Consider the following 23,579-nt stretch of genomic DNA (forward strand, 5'->3'; position numbering starts at 1 on the left):
TTTGGATATATCAAGTGAGAAATGAAACATTCTTTTGAATCCAAAAGAAGCAAATGGAGATGTTGGCAAGTGTTCTTCAGAAAAGATAGGCCAGCTTACCACCAGAGCCAGACCTCTTGAGGCATAGACCTTAGAGTCTCAAGATGTCTTGGGAGTGGTCAGGAGGAGGGGTTCCTCTTCCTGCTGCCCCTTCTTGGGAGGACTCCCCGTGCCCTGCCTGCAGAGGCGTGTGCTTCTGTCTAGCGTAGGGTTTCTCACCCTCGACATCCATGCCATTTAGGGTTAGATAATTCTTTGTTGTGGGGGCACTGTTCTGTGACTTGTAAGAGGTTTGGCAGAATCTCTGGCAAAATCCATTTGAAAAGACAAAATAACAATAAAAAATGAGCAAAAGACAGAACAAGCATTTCACACAAAAGAAAGCACAAACAGCCATTAACATGAAAAGGTGCCCAACCTCCATAGTAATTTGGGACACTGAAGTTCACACCCCAAGCCTTTGAAATAAAAAATGTTTCCAAGTAACCCCTGGAGAACAAAATTGTCACTAGTGAGAATCACTGGTCCTGTCCCTGCCCTTTCACACACCTATGAGTCTTCCTTTGTATGGCATGATCTGTTCATCTGCAGAGGAAGGTCCTGCCTCTCCTTCTCCAGGCTACGACATAACTGGGATGGCTGTACCTGCTGGAGCGGCTCAGCCCTCTCGGGAAGGAGCAAGTGCGCTTGTGATTTCACTGACTACACTCTCTCACTCTCTATCCCCCAGAGCTGGATACATTTAGATAGACTTTCAAGTGAACTTTCTTTCACTGTCTGCACTGCTGTTTCTACTACCCAGAATTCTGAATCTATGTAGGTTCCAGCAGTGGGGTATCTCTCGCTATTCAAACTCTGTAGCCTAACATGGGAATGGACAAGATGGCTGAAGATAGTAAGAATATGGTATGAGAAAGTAGGAATAAAAGCAGAGGAAGGAGGCATTTTGACTAGGTGGAATAAGGAAGTCATGTGCAGGAGACATTTTTCCCTGCTCAAATTCCTGGATTCTGGGTAATATGTTTTCCTGGGCTTTGTGTGTGTGCTACTTTGATTGCCACATAATAATTGTTTTTATTTTTATTATTTTTTAAGCTTTATATATTTATTTATTTTAGAGTGAGAGTGTGTGTGAGCAGGGTGGGGACAGAGGGAGAGGGAAAGAATCCAAGGAGACTCCCCATGGAGCCTAATGTGGGACTCTAAAGATCAGAGTCAGATACTTAACCTACTGAGTCACCAGGCACTCCTGGTTTTATTTTTTTTTTTTTTAAAGATTTTATTTATTTATTTGACAGAGAGAAATCACAAGTAGATGGAGAGGCAGGCAGAGAGAGAGAGAGGGAATCGGGCTCTCTGCTCAGCAGAGAGCCTGATGCGGGACTCGATCCCAGGACTCTGAGATCATGACCTGAGCCGAAGGCAGCGGCTTAACCCACTGAGCCACCCAGGCGCCCCTATTTTTAAATGTATGTATGCCATACCTCATTCCAGAAAGGAATTAAGTTTTTATTGTTTCTTTTTCAAAAATATATGTATTTGTACACACATGTGTGATGTGTGTAGGTTAAGGAATGATAAGGTAAAAATACTTAAGTGTCCACCCAAAATAAGAAACCCTCTGATCTTTACTTAGAAGCCTCTGATGGCAGTGTCCGCCTGGCCACACCCCCTTCCTTCCTCTCCAAAGCAACCAGTATCTTGAATTGGGTATTGATCATTTTCTTGTTTATTCTTTTTTTTTTTTTTTTTAAGATTTTATTTATTTATTTGATGGGGTGGGGAGAGAGAGAGAGAGAACAAACAAGAGGAGCAATAGAGGGAGAGAGAGAAGCAGGCTCCCTGCTTAGCAGGGAGCCTGATGCAGGGCTCAATCCTAGGACCCTGGGATCATGATCTGAGCCAAAGGCAGACACTTAAACAAATGAGCCACCTAGGCATCCCTTCTCAGTTATTCTTAAATTATATAACCTTTAGTTTCGTGTGGTTTTGTGTTTTTGTTTTTTTTAAGTAGGCTCCATGGAGCCTAGCACTGGACTTGAACTCAGGACCATTGAGATCAAGACCTGAACTGGGATCAAGAGTTGGATGCTTAATTGGCTGAGCCACCCCAGCACCCCTAGTTTTGTATGTTTTTAGAACTTTATAGACATGGAATCATACTGTATGTGTTCTTCAGTTTTTAAAACAAGGCTGCATTTTATGACATCCTGTCCAGATTCCTGTCAAAAACCATTTGTGAGGGATGCCTGGGTGGCTTAGTTGGTCAAGTGTCTGCCTTCAGATCAGGTCATGATCTCGGGGTCCTGAGATTGAGTCCCGCATTGGACTTCCTGCTCAGCCAGGAGTCTCCTTCTCCCTCTGCCTGCTGCTCTCCCTGCTTGTGTGTGTGTCTCTCTCTCTGAGAAATAAATAAAATCTTAAAAAAAAGAAAAAATTGTGACTTCTAGTTTTTTGCTATTACAAGTAATGCAGCTCTGAAAACTTGTGCGTGACTCCTAGTGTCATAAGTTTTCCTACTGTTGAGTATAGAAAGTGAAGATATCTGTTCCTTAGCTTTACTAACTGGCAAAATGTTCCGAAGTGATTGTACTGTTACATGCCCACCAGTGGTATATGAGTGTTCCTGATACTGACAGAGTTGAAGTTTTGCAGTCTGGTGGATATAAATGACATATAATTGTGTCCTAGATTAGTATGTTTCATGTTAAGGGGCATTCGTGATTTCTTTTCTGCGAAATGCTTGTTCTGTCTTGGCCCATTTTTATTGTTATTTTGTCTTTTCAAATGGACTTGGAGGAAGTTTTCTTTTTATTTATTCTGAATATTGGTCTTTTGCCAATTATATATGTATTGAATTATCTTCCATTTATAGCCTGGCTTTTCACTTTATGGTGGGTTCTGATGAACTGAACTTCTTAAATGTAATATAATTTGTCAGAGTTTTTCTTTATGCTTTGCATTTTTTAAAGTTTTTATTTGAGTAATCTGTACACCCAACATGGGGCTTGGACCCACAACCCCCAGATCAACAGTCATATGCTCCACCAACTGAGCCAGCCAGGTGCCCCTGCATTTTCTTTGTCTTAAGATAGTCTTCCCTATTCTGAAGATAGCAATATTTCCGGAAAGGAGTTGAAAACAGACTTCAGACTTCGTAAGTATTTTTCCTACAGTTTGGTGTCTTTTGAATCAGGGTTATTACTCTCATACCAGTTGAGGGCTAAAAAAATTGAAAAAGATGGGGCTCCTGGGTAGCTTAATTGGTTAAGTGTCTGCCTTCAACTCTGGTCATGATCCCAGAGTACTTGGATTGAGCCTGCTTCTCCCTCTCCCCTTGCTGCTCCCTTTACTTATGTGCTTGCTCTCTCTCTCTCTTTCTGTCAAATGAATAAATAAGGTCTTTCTAAAAATATATAAAATAAAATAAAAAGCTGAGAGAGAGAAAAGTATTTAAGGTAAAAGGAAGCTTGATACTGTCAGAAGGTAAGTAGAGACAAAGGCACTTAAGTGTAACCACAGCACTTGTTGGTCTCATCTGGTTTTATTCAGAGGTTAAAATGTTGGTCTGTTTCTGAATCCCTTTATTTCTGCTTTTTTGTTTTGTAGATACAAGTCTAACTCTGCTCAGCTGCTCGTCGAGGCTCGAGTTCAGCCTAGTCCCTCAAAACATGTGAGTGTCTCCCACTTGAGCAAGGCTTCTCCTGACACACATGGCTCTTGCTGTGGCTTATGGTGTTAGTGAGAACCATCTTGCTTTGTTTATAGTACAACATGCTTGAGATTTTTGTTCCAGTATGGGCCTAAATCTTCCGTTTCCATTTTAAAGAGTTTCCTCATGGATGAAGAATAAATCATTGCCAGTCCTGGGGCCTTCTCCAGCCTCACCTTCCTCTTTACACTTACACACAGCCTGTACTCCAGTCCTGCTGGCCTATCCTGTCCCCATCTTTGCTGTGGGAATGGAACTCCTCTTTAAAGACCCACCTCTCACAAAGCCTGTGATCTCTTCTCTCCGAACACCTCTTAGTCATGTCTTGAAATCTTTACCTGCATGATGTGGCAATTCACTCATCTTTCTCAGCTCCCCTCCCAGACTGTGTGCTTTATGGTTAGGAACCGTATCTTACAATGCATAGCAATGTCCTTTGTATTTAGGAGTTTGACAAACATTTGTCACGTGAGTGAAGGCCATGTCGAAAGTGCTCTTTAGGAGGGAGAATCAGGGTTCAAATTAGCACACAACTTCTGTAGCTCTTAGGAGAAAATTTCCAGAAGCATTTTGGATAAACATGAGAATACAGCCTTTTTCCTTCAGTTGCATTTTGTATTCCCAGTGAACTAACCAGAACCTAATGTAAACCTATAGTGGACTTCTCCATCAGTTTGTGGCTTGGGCCAGGGGTCCCGCATTGTCTTTGCTGGTTCATGTAGCACGGCATGGATTCTGGAGTTCAAGCTTTGCAGTTATTTGCCCACATCCTGTAAGGTTTCTTCCCTCATCCCTCTAGGTTAATTGTATGTGATATCTTGCAGTGTGTTAAGGATGAGTTGTGAGTTAGTAAAAACCATGAAGCTTTGTGTTTCGGGCATATCTGTGTGGGAAAAGCACTGTCTTTGATAAGTAAACCTGCTGTTTGGGTTTGCTAGAAGCTTCACATGCTCAGCTCAGTCTCTGAGAACCTCTGTAGTGGGAGCTTTGTGCACCTAATGGTGCGGTTTGTAAAAGAAACCCAGTGGCCTCTGAAAGCAGAAGTTGGCAATTTTAAAGACCTTGGCAATTTGGAAATCCAGAATTTTTCAGCCTGACATTATAAACTACTGTAAGTTCTCCTTTCAGCCTTCCTCTGCCTCTCTCAATCCTAGTGATTATACAAGCCCAGCTCATGTGCCACCTCCTTCAGGAAGCCTTCCTGACTGGTGCTTTCTGTTCAGAACTTTTGGGACACACAGAGCCCACACACTGCAGTTGAGTTCTGACACGTGTTGCAGAGTCAGGCTCACCTCCCATGCACCTAGCTGCGTCAGGCGCCCCTGTGGTCTCCTAGGATCTGAAGGCTCCTCTTCACTCAGTTGACTCTGTTTCTCCCCAGGTTCCCACGGCCCACCCCCCTCACCACTGCGCAGTGTGTATGCAGTTTGTGCGCAAGGAAAACCTACTTTCTCTGGCCTGTCAGCACCAGTTTTGCCGTAGCTGCTGGGAGCAGCACTGCTCAGTACTTGTCAAGGACGGCGTGGGTGTGGGTGAGTCTGCGGCAGAATTTGTAAAAGGCTGCCATGAAGTATTTATCTTCCGCTTTGCCCTTGCAGGTACTCAGGTCAGCTGCATGTTTTCTTCTGAGCCTGATAAGGGTTTTTACTGTCAGAACCATTAGTTTCTAAAAACATCAGGCTGCACAGTGGCACGATTTTCCCTAGTCCTGAGGATTGAGAGGATTAAGGCTATTATTTGGGCGTATGTGTGAATGTTGGTGTGAGTGCAAGGTGAACTTTTGGGAGAACTCTCCTTTAAGCTGCCTACCACATCTTGATGCCCCAAGTGGGAGCCATAACTCAGAAACCCTCAGAGAATCCTGCTATTTAGGTAGCATAACACAAATCAGGTTTGGCGACTGGTTATGGGAGTGGTTTTTTGTACTATGACTTTGATGGCATCAGAACTCAATTAGCATCCCCCTAACGGTATCTGCAGAATCTCATTGTGTTGGGTGGTGGTCACTTGCACGTAATATTAAATATCACAAAACAAAATTGTTAGTCAAGAGCCATATAGGATTTTTAAAGATTAACCTCTGCATGCCATGGGGGTCTTGAACTCACGTCCCCAACATCAGGAGTCGCCTACTCTACCAGCTGAGCCAGACATACCCCAAGAACCATAAAGGATTTTTTTTAGATGATACTGCTTTTTTAGTGGTGCTGTTTGTGGTATATATGGAATTTGAGATAAATTTTAGTTGTGTCACTGCAAATACATTAATTTGTCTCTCTCTCTCTCTTTTTAAAGATTATTTATTTATTTATTTATTTGACAGGTCGCAAGTAGGCAGAGAGGCAGGCAGAAAGAGAGGGGAAATAGGCTCCCTGCTGAGCAGAGGGCCCGATGCGGGGCCCAATCCCAGGACCCTGAGACCATGACCTAAGCCAAAGGCAGAGGCTTAACCCACTGAGCCACCCAGGCGCCCCCCTCTCTCTCTTTTTAAAATAAATTCTGTGGCTTCAAGGATTTCCTATATAGAATCTGAATTTGTTGGGTGAAGGGAAATACATTACCATCGTGTCTTCTGCAGTGCAGTTATCCGTCATGTTGTTTTGTTCAACAGGAGTCTCTTGCATGGCTCAGGACTGTCCACTCCGAACACCAGAGGACTTTGTGTTTCCATTGCTGCCCAATGAAGAATTGAGAGACAAATACAGGCGCTACCTCTTTAGGGACTACGTGGAGGTATGACCAGCCCCTGTCTTTGCACATCTGTCTTCCTGGGCCTACCTTGCATCTCATGCTCACCACAGTCACTTTGTAGATGAGGCGGCCATTCGGTGCTCCAATGTGAAGAAAGAGCTCCGTGGTTTTTACAAAATGGAGAAACCACTAGAGTGGTAGTGAGGAGCACAGGGCCTGGAGTCAGGCTGACAGTGATGTGAATCCCAGGTCTGTTAGTCCTCGCTGTGTAGCCTTCCACCCTTAATTTGACCCCAAGTCTTGGTTTTCTCTGGTAGAATGGTCAGTCAGGCCTCCTCCCCTTCCACACAGTTGCTTAAACAAACTGTTGTATGTCAGGGGATGAACATGAGTCAGGGCTGTCTCAGGAGCTGCTGTTGCATTTGGTTCACTGGGTGATGATAAAGCACAGGGAAGGGATATTGGGTTTTTTTTTTTAAGATTTATTTATCTATTTATTTGACAGAGATCACAAGTAGGCAGACAGGCAGGCGGGGGTGGGGTGGGAAGCAGGCGCCCCGCTGAGCAGAGAGTCCGATGTGGGGCTCGATCCCAGGACTCTGGGATCACGACCCAAGCTGAAGGCAGAGGCTTTAACCCACTGAGCCACCCAGGCCCCCTGAAGGGGGTATTGCTTCTTGTGCACTTTGAAAACTTATTCGGGATTCCAGCATGGTCAGTTTGGGATTTCCTTCCCTCCTCTGGGCTCGGGCTCGGCTCGGGCTTGCAGCCTCAGTGCAGCATAGTTTTCATCATTTTGCTGCTTGTGCCTGAGCTGACAAGATTGACTGACAGGCAGGGTCTTCTCGTGCATGGGCTTGGGATAAACAGTGCCTTGTGCCCTTTGCTATTTGCCGCCTTTGGTACATGCATGAGAGTCATTGAGCCTCTCAGAGCTTTTGTTTTTGTTTTTAGGCAAAATTGGTGTGTAACATTATATTGGTTTCAGGGATACAACATAATAACTCAGTATTTGTATATGCTACAAAGTGATCACCAAAGTAAATCTAGTTCCCTCTAACCATATAATTGAACCCCTTCACCCATTTCACACACCCTATTCCCCCTTCCTCTTCTGTTCTCTGTATCTTTGAGTTTTGTTAATTTTTTTTTTTTTTTTAGATTCTGCATAGAAGTGAAATCATACCGTGGTTGTCTTTCTCCATCTTATGTCACTTAGGAATAATACTTTCAGATGCACAGCTCCCTAGGCTATGTTCCTTTCCAGACTTTGGTGCCTGTGCACTTTCATCTCACACAGTTTTATATGATAATCTAGCTTTAGATCATTCTAGTGAGTTGCTGCCTAGTTTTAGCTAAATATTCTTATGTCTTCAATATCTGCCTGCCTAATGCTGTTCTTTGTGACATGCTTCCTGAATTCCTATAGCCCCTTGATAGAAGTCATCGGCTGGAAGGACAGAAGGTGTTTGCGCTCTCAGGGAAGTCTGATGTGGAAGCAGTGACTAGGGGATGTCCTCATTGTTTCTCTTTGGTGTGTTCACAGAGTCATTACCAGCTCCAGCTGTGCCCTGGTGCAGACTGCCCCATGGTTATTCGGGTACAGGAGCCTAGAGCTCGCCGAGTACAGTGCAATCGGTGCAACGAGGTGTTCTGGTAAGAGTGAGTGCGGGCACTGAGCATCCCTGGGCTTCTGCCTTGTCCTCCGAAGCACAACTGCCATTGCTGTGGGTGAGGGTGGGTCTGAGAAAGACAGGGTCTGTGAGCCTAACCCGGCAGCTCTGCTCCAAGTGGGCCAGGTATATACCCAGCATCTCACGTTCCACAGGATGTTTCATCATGCTCAGTCCAGAAACAAGAGTGGCATAGATTCTCAGAAAATGTGCTATGGTTTTTATTATGAGACTCATGGCACCGAGATGTGTCAGTGTGGGTTTGTATTTGCCTGCACAGATAATCGTGTGTTACTGTGTTTGAAAGCTACAACCTTCAGTGTTTGAATCTTTCTCCATCTTGGCCTTTGTAGGCTAATTTTATAACACTATAATTCATAAAGGTAGTTTATGTCTGGGGTTTACTCCATTCAGTAGGTGGAGGTATAGCTAAAGTGTACTGAAGACTTCCCTTGGGAAAGACATTATTCTGATCACTTTACGTACGTTGTCACAACTGTGTACAATTGGTACTATTGCCCTTATGTTATAGGGTGGAAATGTAGATGCAGGGCAATGGCAGAGCCATAACTTAGGTCCACTTCTATGTCTCTCTCTAATCATGCCTCCCTAAGATGATTCATGGTGGGGCTTCAGAGAAACTATGTGGAAAATTAGTGTGTGTGCATGTGTTCTTGCCTTTCAAAACATTGTTGAGGGACTCTGGGGCTCACCAAAGATTAAGAACCACTAACGTAAGCATTCCTTGGTGGGTCAGTCAGTTAAGTGTCTAACTTTTGATTTCATCTGTTGTCTTGACGTCAGGGTCGTGAGTTCAAGCCCCATGTTGGGATCCATGCTAGGCATGGAGCTTACCTTAAAACAAAACACAAACCACTAATGTAGTTGCTCTCTATACTTTGTACCGCACTTTATTATTATTTTTTAAAGATTTTATTTATTCGACAAAGACAGCACATGTGGAGGGAGAGGGAGGAGCAGGCTTCCCACTGAACAGAGAGCTTCCCAGGACCCTGAGATTATGACCTGAGCCAAAGACACGCCTGTGTCCCACATTATAAACTTCTTTCCCTGGGGCATGGGTTAGACGGTTTGCCTTCATGCATTTACTGTCCAGACATTGTGTTAGCTTGGACAAAAGGGAAATTAAAAACAGGATATTTAAGACAGAAGCATTTTTTTTTTTAAGATTTTATTTATTTATTTATTTGACAGAGAGAAATCACAAGTAGATGGAGAGGCAGGCAGAGAGAGAGAGAGAGGGAAGCAGGCTCCCTGCCAAGCAGAGAGCCCCATGTGGGACTCGATCCCAGGACCCTGAGATCATGACCTGAGCCAAAGGCAGCGGCTTAACCCACTGAGCCACCCAGGTGCACCAAGACAGAAGCATTTTATTGAGGTTTATTAGGAGTGTGACTTAGAAGTGCTTAGATTGAAGAGAAATTCATACAGTATTTCAGTATAGTTCTAGGTAAGTAAGGATCTCAAAGGCCTTGAAAAATGACGAGACTTCTTTGAGAAACTCTTAACTCAGGATCTGTTGGCTTGGATAGAAGGAAAATGGAAAACATGGGACCCTGACCTAACAATTATTTGAATGTTTTTCTTTTCTGGTTTTAAGTTTCAAGTGTCGTCAGATGTATCACGCCCCCACAGACTGCGCCACAATCCGGAAATGGCTCACGAAGTGTGCAGACGACTCTGAAACAGCCAACTACATTAGTGCTCACACTAAAGACGTAAGGACTGTATCTTACCTGTCATGGACCTGCCCTCCTTAATGCTGCCTAGGGCCTCGCCCAGGAGGCTGGACATTTGAGAGCAGAACAGGGCCCCAGGGCCCTTGCTGGAGGCTACAGACCTTTGCCCAGACTTGGCAGAGTTTGCAGTGGACTATCATAGTATGTGTTGGGTGCATTTCTTTTAATAAAATGCTGAACTACCTGGAAAAGTTTGACCCATGGGGTGACTAATTAGAAAAACCTGGGTTTCTTGAGTGCCTCTGGCCTTTAACAGCCCTAGAAGAGAGGTGGTTGATCGCAACATATAGTAAAGAGCAAGGCTCTGCTGCAAGCCCAGGCATGCCCTGTTCTCACTCTGAAATTTCCCATGGGAAAACATGGCCGTCAGCCCCTCAAGCCCTGGGTGACTCAGCACCTACCCTGAGCTGGTCATGTGCTGAGTTGCTGCACTCACAGCACAGCTGTGACCATGACCTCATTAAACAGTCTGCTTCGTGGCCGTGGGAGAGCAGAGCATCACACTGGTCTCTGCATTGCTGTCTAGGTTGGGCATCTCTCAGTGAGAGCAAGTGAGTGCTAGTGGCTGCTCCCATGGCCTCTTGCAGGAGTAGGCGTCCAGGCAAGCTGACAGGACTTGGTCCAGGGGGCAGTGCTTGTGTTGCTTTGGCATTCTTCCCAAGCAGGCAGCTTTGTGCTGACTCAGCTGTGCTTAATCTGAGCAGCCTCGTGGCAGAGACAGATGGTGGAAGACTTAGTGGGGCTCAGCCGGTGCTTGGAGTGTTTCAGAGCCAAACGTGCTGACCTCATTTCCTTGAATTGCTGTTCCAGCCTCAGCGACCCGCCACATTTAAGTGAGATGCTCCTCCCCAGAAGGGCTCGCACGATGAGCTACTGGGCACGGGTGCCAGGAGCTTTGTGTAATTTGTCTTAGAACCAGCCTGGTGGTGTGTGAGCCTAACGGCGCCCTTCTGTCTCCTCAGTGTCCCAAGTGCAACATCTGCATTGAGAAGAACGGAGGCTGCAACCACATGGTGAGCAGAAGCCCGTACCCTTTGCATATGTGCCGTGGAGCCTTTGGTCAGCGTTCCCTTAACATGTTCTCTTCTGTTTCCCTCTGACAGCAATGCTCCAAGTGTAAACACGGTGAGTTCCAGGTGTGGTGCACGAGGCCCAGGGGCACAGTCTGCGTTTCTTGTGCTGGGCCTCCACGGCTTGTTTAGTGAGTGCTTTTGTAGTGAAGTGACAAAGGGCGGCCGCAGTCACTTACAGTACCCATCCCAAAGCAGCTCTTAGTCTTTTATCTATCTCTTCTGGTGCTCTTACAATCTCACTGCCATCTTGCTGACACAGATAGAAGTCACAGTTGGCATGACTCTTAGACCTTCATGATCCTCAGTCATCCGAGAAGATTTAGTGTGCTCTTTTTATTTTTGCCAAGGCAGGTAAGTAATGGGGGCTTATCTGTGCTACCTTACAGATAACCTTTCAGAACAGGCTGTTTTATTGGCGGGAGTCACAGAAGAGTCTTCCTTTGAGGTTTTACAAAGTTTCCACAAGGGCTTTTGATACAGCTTTTCAGATCGCCTTTATCAGGAGTAGCTTATTACATGGAACCTGTTGGCTTTGCTTTCCTTCCTGTCAGATGCAGTAAAGAAATTTGTTCAAGTAGAAAGTATGTACAAACAGGTCTCCTTCATCACAGCTTCAGTGCTGAACAGAAGGCCCTGAGGGTTTCTCTTTGTAAGGATTCATCTAATGGTATTCCTCTGTTTTCCCAAGAGCCCACCATAATCAGAATGGACATGACAAGGAATTAGAAGGGAACAGTGACAGTGAAGTATAGCATGAAGTCAGGCTGTGGGTAGTGGCATATTTCCTCAGTGGTATCCCACTCTGTGTTTGAGTGAGAGGGGCGTGTATCATCCACTTAGGACAGTGCATAAGACATGCATATGGTTTAAAGAGAAATGGCAAGTGAACACCCCGGTACCTACCCATCATACTCCTAGTACCCAGGAAGTCCCCTGAGTATCCCTCCCCACAGTCTTCCCATCCCTCACCACCCAGAGTTAGCCGCCACCCCTTGCATTCCTGTATAGTTTGACCACCTCTACAGGTAACCCTGAGCATTGCAGTAGTGTTTAAGACAGGAGCAAGCAGCAAGATTAAGGGGATTGCAGTATTGCTGCTGTTTGGTGAAGGTTCCCAGGAGAAGAGAACGAACTCTGGGTCTCTGAGTTTGGCTTTAGCCTCCCCAGATTTTATATAAGAGGTCCTTTGGAGAAGTCAGTGAACCATCTTGAACCATCTTGAATCCTGGAAAACAGGGTTTACCCTGTCGGGGTCTTTGTCAGAGATAGGATATACATCAGACAGGCTAGAGATCTGGCCATCAGCGGAACTGTGGTTGGCCACCTGCCATTGGACCGCAGTAAATGTTGGATATTTGGTGGATTTATTTTATTTTTTTTTTATTCTAATATTTGGTGAGCTTTTGGTTTTTTTGGTTTTTTTTTTTTTTTTTTTTTTAAGATTTTATTTATTCATTTGACAGACGGAAATCACAAGTAGGTGGAGAAGCAGGCAGAGAGATAGAGGAGGAAGCAGGCTCCCCGCCAAGCAGAGAGCCCGATGCGGGGCTTGATCCCAGGACCCTGGGACCATGACCTGAGCTGAAGGCAGAGGCCTCAACCCACTGAGCCACCCAGGCGCCCCTTTGGTTTTTTTTTAATGATTTTTTTTATTTTTGGTCGATCTTTATTTTTACCTTTTGGTTTCCTCAGTGTAGAAGCAGACTCATAATTCTGAGTAGGAACTATTGGGTAGCTGTTGGTTTTATAGAAGTGTTCCTTTTTTAAGAAATGACAAAATAGGTGAAAGCCTTTATTCCTAATTTTTGTACAAAATCGTCTTAGGATAGGCGTTGTGAGGGTGGGCGGTAGTCAGGGCAAACCTGTGTTCCGGATGGCCAGATGGGCCTCACTGGACAAGTTTCTGCGTCTCTCAGTGGCCCTGACACAGCACACCAGTGGTCTTGCACAGTCAGCACCCTCCCGTGTTGGGTTAAGAAGGTACAAAGCTTATGTGCTTATGGAACAGCGAGTATCTGCTGGCTGTTGTACCTAGTGGCAAGGAAGGGCTATAGGGACAGTGTTATGTGTCAAAGAGGAGAGGTGCACATTCCTCCTGGAAACAGGCACCCATAGGAAGCTGTGGGCAGGTAACAACCCCCACACCTCTACCCTTTCACAGGATCTGTCCCACCGCTTTGCTGTTGGAGGAATGTCGGCTTACCTTGTGGGTGTAAATACCTCATTTTCTATTCTTTGCAGACTTCTGCTGGATGTGTCTAGGAGATTGGAAGACCCATGGCAGCGAGTATTATGAATGCAGTCGGTACAAGGAGAACCCCGACATTGTCAACCAGAGCCAGCAGGCACAGGCCAGGGAGGCCCTCAAGAAGTACTTGTTCTACTTTGAGAGGGTAGGCGTCTTCTCTGGAAACTGCCCCTCATGAGTGGGCTTTTTCCCACTGGCGTGCTAAGGGAGAACTCCCAGGGACTGGTGTGCGGTACGTGCACACAGAAGTCAGGGAGAGGAGCTCCTGTAGTGGGCCTGAGTGATGTTTCCATAAATGTAGCTTATGGGCTCCACAGGGCAGCCATGACCAATAGCGCTCTTTGAATCATGGGTTGAAGGACAATGAGGGGAGCATCAGGTAGTCTTTTACATCTGGTACCATCTTAAGCAGATTTAGAGGACAGTTCCTCCTAGGAAGACCCTTCAGAAGCCCACAGAGTACGGCGCATTTGCTTTCTAAGCAGAGTAGACCAGTGGGTACCCAGCTTTGTTTCGTCCTCAGGGCTGAAGACCTGTTGCCCTAGATGGTAGAGTGATCTGAATGGTAGGCACTGCTTAGGACAGGGTCAGTATATGGTCTGAGGAAGTCCCCTTCCTGGAGCACCTGAGCGGCGTGGTCGCAGCCGACTAGTGATTTCGGCTCAGATTATGATCTCAGGGTCCTGGGATCAGCTGACATTGGGCTCTGCATCTAGCAGGGTGTCTGCTTCTCTCCATCTCCCTCTGCCCCTCCACCCTGCCCTGCGGGCGTGCCCTCTACCCTCTCTCCCAAATAAATAAATTGTTGAAAAGAAGAAGAAAAAGCCCTCCTCCTGCCCTCTCAAGGACACACGTTTCCCCATAAGTTAGATGAAGCTTTGGCCATGCTGTGCCAACCAAGGTGTCTGTTCTGAACTTCCATCTGGACTTGCGCACCTTTCTCTGTGCCCTGTAGTGGGAAAACCACAACAAGAGCTTGCAGCTGGAGGCACAGACCTATCAGCGGATTCATGAGAAGATTCAGGAGAGAGTCATGAATAATCTGGGGACGTGGATCGATTGGCAGTACCTACAGAATGCTGCCAAGCTCTTGGCCAAGGTCTGTACCCCCTCCGTCTTCTGATCCCTGGCCCTGTCAGGCCCAGACATCTGAGGATGGGAGGGTGGGAGACAGTTTTGGGGGCAGGGGAGCCCAGCACTTCGTATCACTTTGTATGCTTCTGCTTCTGGGCCCACAGTTCCCTGGGCTGTGCCCACTGAGGACCCAGCCTGCTGCTGGCTGCCAGGGGATTTCCAAGAAGAGTTCCGCTACCTCAACCACAGGGAGGGAAGTGCAGGGGAAACTAGAGCCCTTCTTCTTTTGTCCTATCCACGGTCACTCCGAAGAAACTAAGAGATTATCTTTGGACAAGTGTTGAGATAGATGTGTGGACTCTGATGTCTGACTCGAGGGAAGAGCCATTGAGGCAACTGCTGGTGATAAATCACAGTTGGAAAAAGGAACTGTGTGTTCTGTGACCATTTCTGTTTCAGCTTTTCCCATGTTGTCCCCCAGTTCATCCTTGATTGGTTTGGCGTCATTTCTTTCAAGCCTGTACCTGTAGAGCCACGCTCACTTGCGTGGTAGGGTAAGAATCATGAAAGCCACCAGGGACGCGTGCGGTTTGGGTCACACGTGCACGCGCCTTCTCTCTTCTGTTCCAGTGCCGGTACACCCTGCAGTACACTTACCCATATGCCTACTACATGGAATCTGGACCCAGGAAGAAGCTGGTAAGGCCAAGCAGTCCTGTGCTCTGCCCTTGAGCTTCAGAGATACCCTTGTCTACCCGTACTTTCCAGGAGAGTGGGGACCAGACCTGGGTTGTTGGGAGGGCAAAACTGTCCGTTTTAAAAGGTAGCTCTCCGGGCGCCTGGGTGGCTCAGTGGGTTAAGCCGCTGCCTTCGGCTCAGGTCATGATCTCAGGGTCCTGGGATCGAGTCCCGCATCGGGCTCTCTGCTCGGCAGGGAACCTGCTTCCTCCTCTCTGCCTACCTCTCTGCCTACTTGTGATCTCTCTCTGTCAAATAAATAAATAAAATCTTTTAAAAATAAATAAATAAATAAATAAAAGGTAGCTCTCCTAGGGCGCCTGAGTAACTCATAGTTTTGGCTCAGGTTATGATCTCAGGACGGTGAGGTTGAGCCCCACTCCACGCTCAGCACGGCACCTGCTTAAGATTCACTCTTTCACCCCTGTGTGCATATGTGCTCGCTCACTCTCTTTCTCTCTCAAAAAAAAAATTCAGTTCTCCTCTAGACTTCTCTAAAATAGACTTCAGGCCCTGGCATTTTGTGTAATATCAAGGCAGATACACCAAAGCTCCTGAATGGCCGTAGTTACAGGACACTCTGTGGCCACGTGGGAGGCTGGCACCCATGCTTTAGGAGGACGCCCAGCTCGCACGTTCCTAATTTATAGTGGGCTTTTTTACATCTTTGTTTAATTCTCTGTCTTAGATATGGGTCATGTCCCCTGATGATAAAGTAGTTCGCATGTATTGTTTAAATGTTGGAAAACAGAAAAACATTTGCATCATCCGTAATCCCACCAAAAAGACATGGCCACTGTTAGCGTTTTTCAGCCTTTTAAAATTATTTCTACACTTACTGTTAATTATATACCTGCCATTTTGTTGTTATGACCATTTATTATTGCCGCTGTCCTTATTTACCAGGCTACTAAATACCATTTTTAAACTGTGCGTAAATGTTTCATCACATGGCCGTCCCGTCAGTTCGGGCGTTCGTTGTTGCTGTTTTCATTACTCTAAGATGTTGAGGAACGCTTCGTGTATAGATGTACAGCGGATGTACAATTACCAAGTCGAATGGTTTGAATATTTTTAAGACTTGATTTCCAAAAGGGCTGGAAAAAGGAAGTACTCTGTGAACACCATGTCTGTGAATATCCATTTTGACTTGTTTTTGCAGCATCTGTTGCCTATGTGGGGAATACTGTCTTCAGTGGCTTAACTTTTTCCCCTCTCTTTTGGGCTGGAGGGTGAGTGTGGCCTTGCCGCCTGGCTGCGCTCTTCAGGTAGCCTTTTGACTGGATTCTGGCTCTGGCGATAGGAGCTAGCCCTGCTCTCTGAGGACCGGCTCAGGGCTGTCTGTAGTTCATACGAGCCTCAGGTGCTGCGTCTGCCCCTCCATCTGCAGGCCCTGGCCCGGCTGCAGCCCCTCTCCTTTTGACCCTCCTGCTCTGCCCATACAGTTTGAATACCAGCAGGCTCAGCTGGAGGCTGAGATCGAGAACCTGTCATGGAAGGTGGAGCGCGCAGACAGCTATGACAGAGGGGTAAGTGTCTCCTTCCTTCTTGGTGCCTCTGTTGCAGGTCTGGGAGGACCGGCTTGTTAGCAGGCGACAGGGTTGTCAGCATGTGGACCGGAAGCTCTGTAGGGAAGGGTGGGAAGGGCAGTGCCTTTGTCCCCTTGAAGCCCCTGACATGGTGGGTGTGGCTTTGGCTGCTCGGTACACTCGGGACTGGGCGGTGCAAGCACCATCTTGCTTCCCTGGTGCAGGACTTAGAGAACCAGATGCACATAGCAGAGCAGCGGAGGAGAACCCTGCTGAAGGACTTCCATGACACCTAGACTGGGACACGGACGCGCAGGAGTGAGGACGATGTGGCTGCGAGGCCTCCCGGCTGCCGAACTGCATGCTGCAGGCTCTGCCTTTCACCACCTCAGGCAACAGCCCAGGCCCCACTCCTAACAGACACTGGCCACACACAGTCCATTTCTGTTTTCTTCTCATCTTTTCGCTTTTTGTTTCTACCAGGGTAGAGGCCATGTTGAATTGGCCTCTTTTCAGGACTTTTAATTCCCCCTGGATGGTTGTTGGGAGGGAGGGAAAGTTTTTTCTGAATGACTATTAATAGTATTAGATCATTACAACTTATGTAATTTTCAAAGGTTGTATAATTATACAAAAAAAAAAAAAAGACAAACCATAGAATTACACAGAACCCTTTTTAAAAATAAATTGGCATTGGAGTGTTTTACCCTCTAGCTATTTTACTTAGAATGTAACATGCTGCCTGCCCACCCTGCCTCAGAATGTCTCCAGCAAGAGGGCCCCAGGGTGGTCTCTGTTTTCCAGATTCTCCTGTGTTTGGCCACAACTGGTGTCTCAAGGGAAAAGCGTGGGTGGCAGACGGTGGGGAATTGAGTTGGCCTATGTAATGGGCATGGAGCGCAGGGAATCACATCATGCCTTCTGCCTGGTCCTTGGGGACCCTTTGTGGTCAGGTGTACCTGCCTTACCCTGCAGTGAGGAGATAATACAGAAAGGGGCCTTGTCATAGGGTGTCGTCATCTCCGATGGCGTTGTGTGTGGCCTCATCTTTCTTCCAGGTTTCTTTGGGTCTGGCCACTGAGGCCAGAGACCATAACGGTATAGGTGGGGACATGAGTTCAGCACAGTGTTTCCTCTTGTCTCCTAAAGATCAAGATCTACTTTTAAAAGCAATTATTCCCCAAAATAAGTTCATTTTACCTTGTTCCTTTCTTTTGTGCCAGTGTTCCAGTGATATAACTAACCAGGTTCACACACGGCTGTGCGTACCTGACGCTGTGCTGCTACACTGTCTCTGGTGCACTTCAGGGTCAGAGTTCAGCATGGCTCACCCAAGGGCACAGGTCTTCCGGACTCAGGGGCCTTGTTTGCACAAGTGCTTTTCATGTTATCAGGAGTGTGTTCTCCTCCTCCAGAGTGGCTTCTCAGGGGTCTGGAAGTCTGAGGCCAGGAGGGTCCTGGATTTGTGGTCCCAGCTACTATGCTGGAAGGGCTGGCCAGGGGAGACGGCCAGCTTCAGCACAGTTGAGTGCAAAGGAACAGGTGGTTGGTGTGGTGTCCTGCCTGTCCTGAACCTGGTTCTGTGAGCCTTCTAAATGTTACATCTGTGATACCTGGAGTTTTTGTGGCTTGGTTCATTGCCCCCACTCTGAGGTGGGCAGAGCTGTCTGTACTCGACAGGGCCTCCTTCACCTCCTGGAACAGTTGCTTGGGAGGTCTGTGAATATTCCAGAGAAGTCCCTTGATACTCAGACATTCTCACCTCAGTCAGCAGTTTCCCAGGGACCATGTTAGCTGTAAACTGAATCACTCTTGAAGACAGAGGGCAGCTATAATTCTTGGGATCATGGGATACACGGCTGGCTGCAGGCTCCTTGTCTCCCCTCCAGTCCCAACCCAGGCTTTGTCTCTTCCTGTCCTCCTCAAGGGAGGGACTGTGGGGTGGAGTGGGAGAACAAGTTAGGAGTACAGCACATGAGCCCAGAATTGAATGGCGGGGAGCTCACTGAAGGAGGAGCGGGCCTGCTACAGGACCTGGGGCTGGGTGTCTGTGCTGCCCACTCCGTCGGGTCCTTCCTGTGTCACCGCCATGCAGAGGCGTTGCAGCTCTGTGCCTTATGTCACACCCTGGACATCCTGGGCAGTTCTTGGCCTGCACAGCTACCACATGGTGCACTGGTACCCAGACTGTAGTCTGCAGCCCCTGACTTGTGGAGAGCTTCCGTTTGTGCCCCCAGGGGCTGTCCTTGGCCAACATCATCAGGAAGATGGGAAAGGTCAGGCAGAATTGTTCTGCCCTACAAAGGATAGAAGATAAAGGAAGGCACAGTGTTTTCATGAATTTACCATAATATCTTTGTTTTCTTCAAAGAAAAAGTTGAGGCAACGTCATCTGCTCAATGTTGAGTGGTTTATTCAAAATAAAGTTTCTGATTATAAAATTGTGTAGAGTCTTCCTTCCAAGGATCCAGATAACCTCCTGAACCAACACCCCAGGGGATTCTGGCCAATGTGCACCAATTGAGGGCCGTCCTGATCAGCTCCCTCCTCTAGAGAGCTGTGAAGGTCCCAGGGGCCTCTGTTCTGCCTGCCTGCTGTGTCTGGCTTTCTGAGGAGAGGGCATCTACGGAGGGAAGTTGAATATCCTGCCCGTTTTTACTTTCCTCTCCCTCCCTGGGTTGCAGGCCATACCATTCTCCCCACAAGGAGATCCTGAGATTGCGGCCGAGTACCAGTGGGAATGCCCCACAGCTCCTGCAGAGGCCCCGAGTCCCTCCAAAGCAGACGTGGAAGCTTAGGGTTATACAGTATGGGGGTGGGGTAGCTTCACAGGGACTCTGGAGTTAACAAAGCTAGGACTCTGGACAGAAACCCAAGTGTGTGGAGTTTAATCCCAAGGGTTGAGGACAGGAAGTGGAGTTTGGGTTCTGAATTGAGGGGGTCCCCACTTTTGGCAAGAGTGGCAGCAACTTTAGTCATAATTCAGAGGTTAAGGCTCCAAAGCAGTGTTCAGCATGCATGGGACAAGCAAGGCCAGAGAGGCCCTAGACACTGCCTGTCAATTCCACAGCTGCTCATCCCTGGCCTTCCGGTGTGCTGAGCCCCATGCATGGCACCTGGGCATACCATTGTGTGCAAAAGATCCACAGGCTCTAGGGGCGCCTGGGTGGCTCAGTGGGTTAAGCCGCTGCCTTCGGCTCGGGTCATGATCTCAGGGTCCTGGGATCGAGTCCCGCATACGGCTTTCTGCTCGGCGGGGAGCCTGCTTCCTTCTCTCTCTCTCTCTCTGCCTGCTTCTCCATCTACTTGTGATTTCTCTCTGTCAAATAAATAAATAAAAAATCTTAAAAAAAAAAAAAAAAAAAAAAAAAAAAGATCCACAGGCTCTAGCCTCTCAGAGCCTCCAGAGCATGGGACACACAGATGGAATTCATCACTAGTGAACATCCCAGGACTAAAGGCCTACTGTTGTAGATCAGTGGGCAGGGTACCATGGCCTTGGCACTATACCCTTGGGGATCTTAAAAATTAACGAGAGGGCACCCGGGTGGCTCAGTCGGTTAAGTGTCTGCCTTTGACTCAAGTCATGATCCCAGGGTCCTGGGATTCCGTCCTGCAATGGGCTCTCTGCTTAGTGGGGAACCTGCTTCCCCCTCTCCTTTGGCCTGCTGTTCCCCATGGTGTGTGGTCTCTCTCTTTCCAATAAATGAAACCTTTAAAAAATATACTTAAGGGGCACCTGGGTGGCTCAGTGGGTTAGAGCCTCTGCCTCCAGCTTGGGTCATGATCCCAGAGTCCTGGGATCGAGCCCTGCATCGGGCTCTCTGCTCAGCAGGGGGCCTGCTTCATCCTCTCTCTGCCTCTGCCCACTTGAGATCTCTGTCAAATGAATAAATAAAATCTTTTAAAAAATACTTTAAGGGTGCCTGGGTGGCTCAGTGGGTTGAGCCGCTGCCTTCGGCTCAGGTCATGATCTCAGGGTCCTGGGATCAAATCCCACATCGGGCTCTCTGCTCAGTGGGGAGCCTGCTTCCTCCTCTCTCTGCCTCTGTGCCTACTTGTGATCTCTCTCTGTCAAATAGATAAGTAAAATCTTTAAAAAAATGAATAAAATAAATAAATAAATAAAAAATACTTTAAAATGAACAAGAGGGGGCGCCTGGGTGGCTCAGTGGGTTAAAGCCTCTGCCTTCGGCTCAGGTCATGATCTCAGGGTCCTGGGATCGAGCCCCACATCGGGCTCTCTGCTCAGTGGGGAGCCTGCTTCCCCCTCTCTCTGCCTGCCTCTCTGCCTACTTGTGATCTCTGTCAAATAAATAAAATCTTTAAAAATAATAATAAAATGAACAAGAGAAGGTAGCATATTCTAGTAACGTCTAGAGGAGGGATTTTCCATGTTGTATCCAGGTAAAGCAATCAGAGCACTGTCCCTGTACTGGGCCCTGTTTTGGGTACTGAGGACAGCTGTTGGTCTTGGCCTAGGTCGGTTTCTGTCCCCACAAGACTAATAGTGCCTAAGCCTGTACCCACCTAGTCCTCCTCACAGCAGCCCCGTGAGGTAGGTGCTGTCACAGTGCACATCACTGAGCCATTCAAAATACGAAGTAATTTGCCCAAGGTTACCACTGCTGGTAAAACAAAAAGTGTTTGCTGTTAGAAACTGGAAATAAGGGGCGCCTGGGTGGCTCAGTGGGTTAAGCCTCTGCCTTCAGCTCAGGTCATGATCCCAGAGTCCTGGGATTGAGCCCCACATCAGGCTCTCTGCTCACTGGGAGCCTGGTTCCCCTTCTATCTATGCCTGCTGCTCTTCCTACTTGTGATCTCTCTCTCTGTGTCGAATAAATAAAATTAAACTAAAAGAAAAAGAAACTGGAAATAATGGGCACGTGGGTGGCTCAGTAGGTTAAAGCCTCTGCCTTTGGCTTTGGTCATGATCCCAGGGTCCTGGGATAGAGCCCCACATCAGGCTCTATGCTCAGCGGGGGCCTGCTCTCCCCACCCCCACTTCTCTGCCTACTTGTGATCTCTCTCTGTCAAATAAATCTTAAAAAAAAAAAAAAAAAAACTGGAAATAAGGGGCGCCTGGGTGGCTTAGTCAGTTAAGCATCTACCTTCAGCTCAGGTTGTGATCCCAGGATCCTTGGGTGGAGTCTCGCATTGAGCTGCTTGCTCAGTCGGCTTCCCCCTCTCTCTCTGCTTTTCCCTCTGCCTGCTGCCCCTCCCCCTACTTGTTCTCTCACTCTTGCTCTGTCTCAAAATCTTTTTAAAAACCTGGAAATGGGGCGCCTGGGTGGCTCAGTGGGTTAAGCCGCTGCCTTCGGCTCAGGTCATGATCTCAGGGTCCTGGGATTGAGTCCCGCATCGGGCTCTCTGCTCAGCGGGGAGCCTGCTTCCTCCTCTCTCTCTCTGCCTGCCTCTCTGCCTACTTGTGATCTCTGTCTGTCAAATAAATAAATAAAATCTTTAAAAAAAAAATAAAAAAAAATAAAAACCTGGAAATATGGGGCGCCTGGGTGGCTCAGTGGGCTAAGCCTCTGCCTTTGGCTCAGGTCATGATCTCAGGGTCCTGGGATTGAGCCCCCATTGGGCTCTCTGCTCAGCGGGGAGCCTGCTTCCCCCTCTCTCTCTGCCTGCCTCTCTGCCTACTTGTGATCTCTCTCTCTCTCTCTGTCAAGTAAATAAATAAAATATTTTTTTAAAAACCCTGGAAATAAGTCCCAATTTTTTAAAAATAAATTTTACTTATTTGACAGCATAATCAGGCAGAGTAGCAGGGGGAGGGAGAAGCGGGCTCCCACTGAGCAAGGAGCCCGATATGGGGCTCTATCCCAGGATCCCGGGATCATGACCTGAGTCAAAGGCAGATGCTTAATGATTGAGCCACCCAGTCGCCCCCATTAGTCCAGTTTTGGTAATAGAGGCTAGAACACAGCACAAGGCCCAGATGTGACTGCATTAGCAATTAAGGTGGGACTTCCACTCCCCCTTCCCCCGCCCTGTGAGGTGAGGCAGCCTGAGGGTGAAAAGCTCTATGGCTCTTACTTTTTTAAAAAAAAGATAATTTAAAAAACATTTTTTTAAAGATTTTATTTTATTTGACAGAGATCACAAGTAGGCAGAGAGGCAGGCAGAGAGAGAGGGGGAAGCAGGTTCCCCACCAAGCAGAGAGCCGGATGCACTGCTCGCAGGACCCTGGGATCATGACCTGAACTGAAGGCAGAGGCTTTAACCCACTGAGCCACCCAGGCGCCCCAAAATAATAAATTTTAAAATGTGGTGCCTGGCTGGCTCAGTTGGTAGAGTATGGGACTCTTGACCTCAGAGTCATGCGTTCAAGCCCCACTTTGGGTGTGCAGCCTATTTAAAAAAGAGAAACATTATGGCCCTTAGGCAGCAAAAAGGCCATAGGTTTTAAAAGGCCAAGTTCCAGTTTATGATGTGGTTGTGAGATTCCCACAACCAACAGCAGGTGGAGCAGAACTAGGCAGCATTCCACACCCCCTCCCGCGTGCCCCAGCAGGCTTGCCTTCTGTTGTCTGGTGAAGAGTGAGAGAAGGAGCTGTGCGTGGCAGTGGAGATTAGTCACCTGGGTACAGGAGATGGGAATGTGAGAGAAAGGGGTTTCGAAAAATAAGGAACATGAGGATTTGTGGTGATATAGGTATTTTTTTTTTTAAGATTTTATTTATTTGACAGACAGAGGTCACAAGTAGGCAGAAAGGCAGGCAGAGAGAGGAGGAAGCAGGCTCTCCTAAGAGCGGAGAGCCCGATGTGGGGCTCGATCCTAAGACCCTGGGATCATGACCCGAGCCGAAGGCAGAAGCTTTAACCCACTGAACCACCCAGGTGCCCCTAGTGTTTGTTTTTTTTCTTTAAAGACTTTTTTTTTCTTCTTTCAAAGATTTTATTTATTTATTTGACAGAGAGAGATCACAAGTAGGCAGAGAGGCAGGCAGAGAGAGAGGAGGAAGCAGGCTCCCTGCTGAGCAGAGAGTCCGATGTGGGGCTCGATCCCAGGACCCTGAGATCATGACCTGAGCCG

The 23,579-nt window shown here is 47.4% G+C and overlaps 1 protein-coding gene across 3 annotated transcripts in view; it reads left to right on the forward strand.

Moving 5' to 3' along the window:
• ARIH2 (ariadne RBR E3 ubiquitin protein ligase 2) overlaps positions 1-17,243 on the forward strand; it is a 48,317-nt gene extending 31,074 nt beyond the window's left edge. For all 3 annotated transcript variants that reach the window (XM_059389671.1, XM_059389673.1, XM_059389672.1), the window contains 12 exons: positions 3,649-3,712; positions 5,133-5,283; positions 6,363-6,484; positions 7,989-8,098; positions 9,737-9,854; positions 10,838-10,888; positions 10,979-11,000; positions 13,190-13,341; positions 14,152-14,295; positions 14,901-14,969; positions 16,454-16,537; positions 16,762-17,243. In XM_059389671.1, coding sequence (XP_059245654.1) covers positions 3,649-3,712; positions 5,133-5,283; positions 6,363-6,484; positions 7,989-8,098; positions 9,737-9,854; positions 10,838-10,888; positions 10,979-11,000; positions 13,190-13,341; positions 14,152-14,295; positions 14,901-14,969; positions 16,454-16,537; positions 16,762-16,833 — 1,159 coding nt within the window. In that variant the 3' untranslated portion in view covers positions 16,834-17,243. The remainder of the gene's footprint in view (positions 1-3,648; positions 3,713-5,132; positions 5,284-6,362; positions 6,485-7,988; positions 8,099-9,736; positions 9,855-10,837; positions 10,889-10,978; positions 11,001-13,189; positions 13,342-14,151; positions 14,296-14,900; positions 14,970-16,453; positions 16,538-16,761) is intronic.
• Positions 17,244-23,579: the final 6,336 nt, after the last annotated feature.

Source organism: Mustela nigripes, chromosome 2 (assembly GCF_022355385.1).
Source record: "Mustela nigripes isolate SB6536 chromosome 2, MUSNIG.SB6536, whole genome shotgun sequence".
NCBI lineage: Eukaryota > Metazoa > Chordata > Mammalia > Carnivora > Mustelidae > Mustela > Mustela nigripes.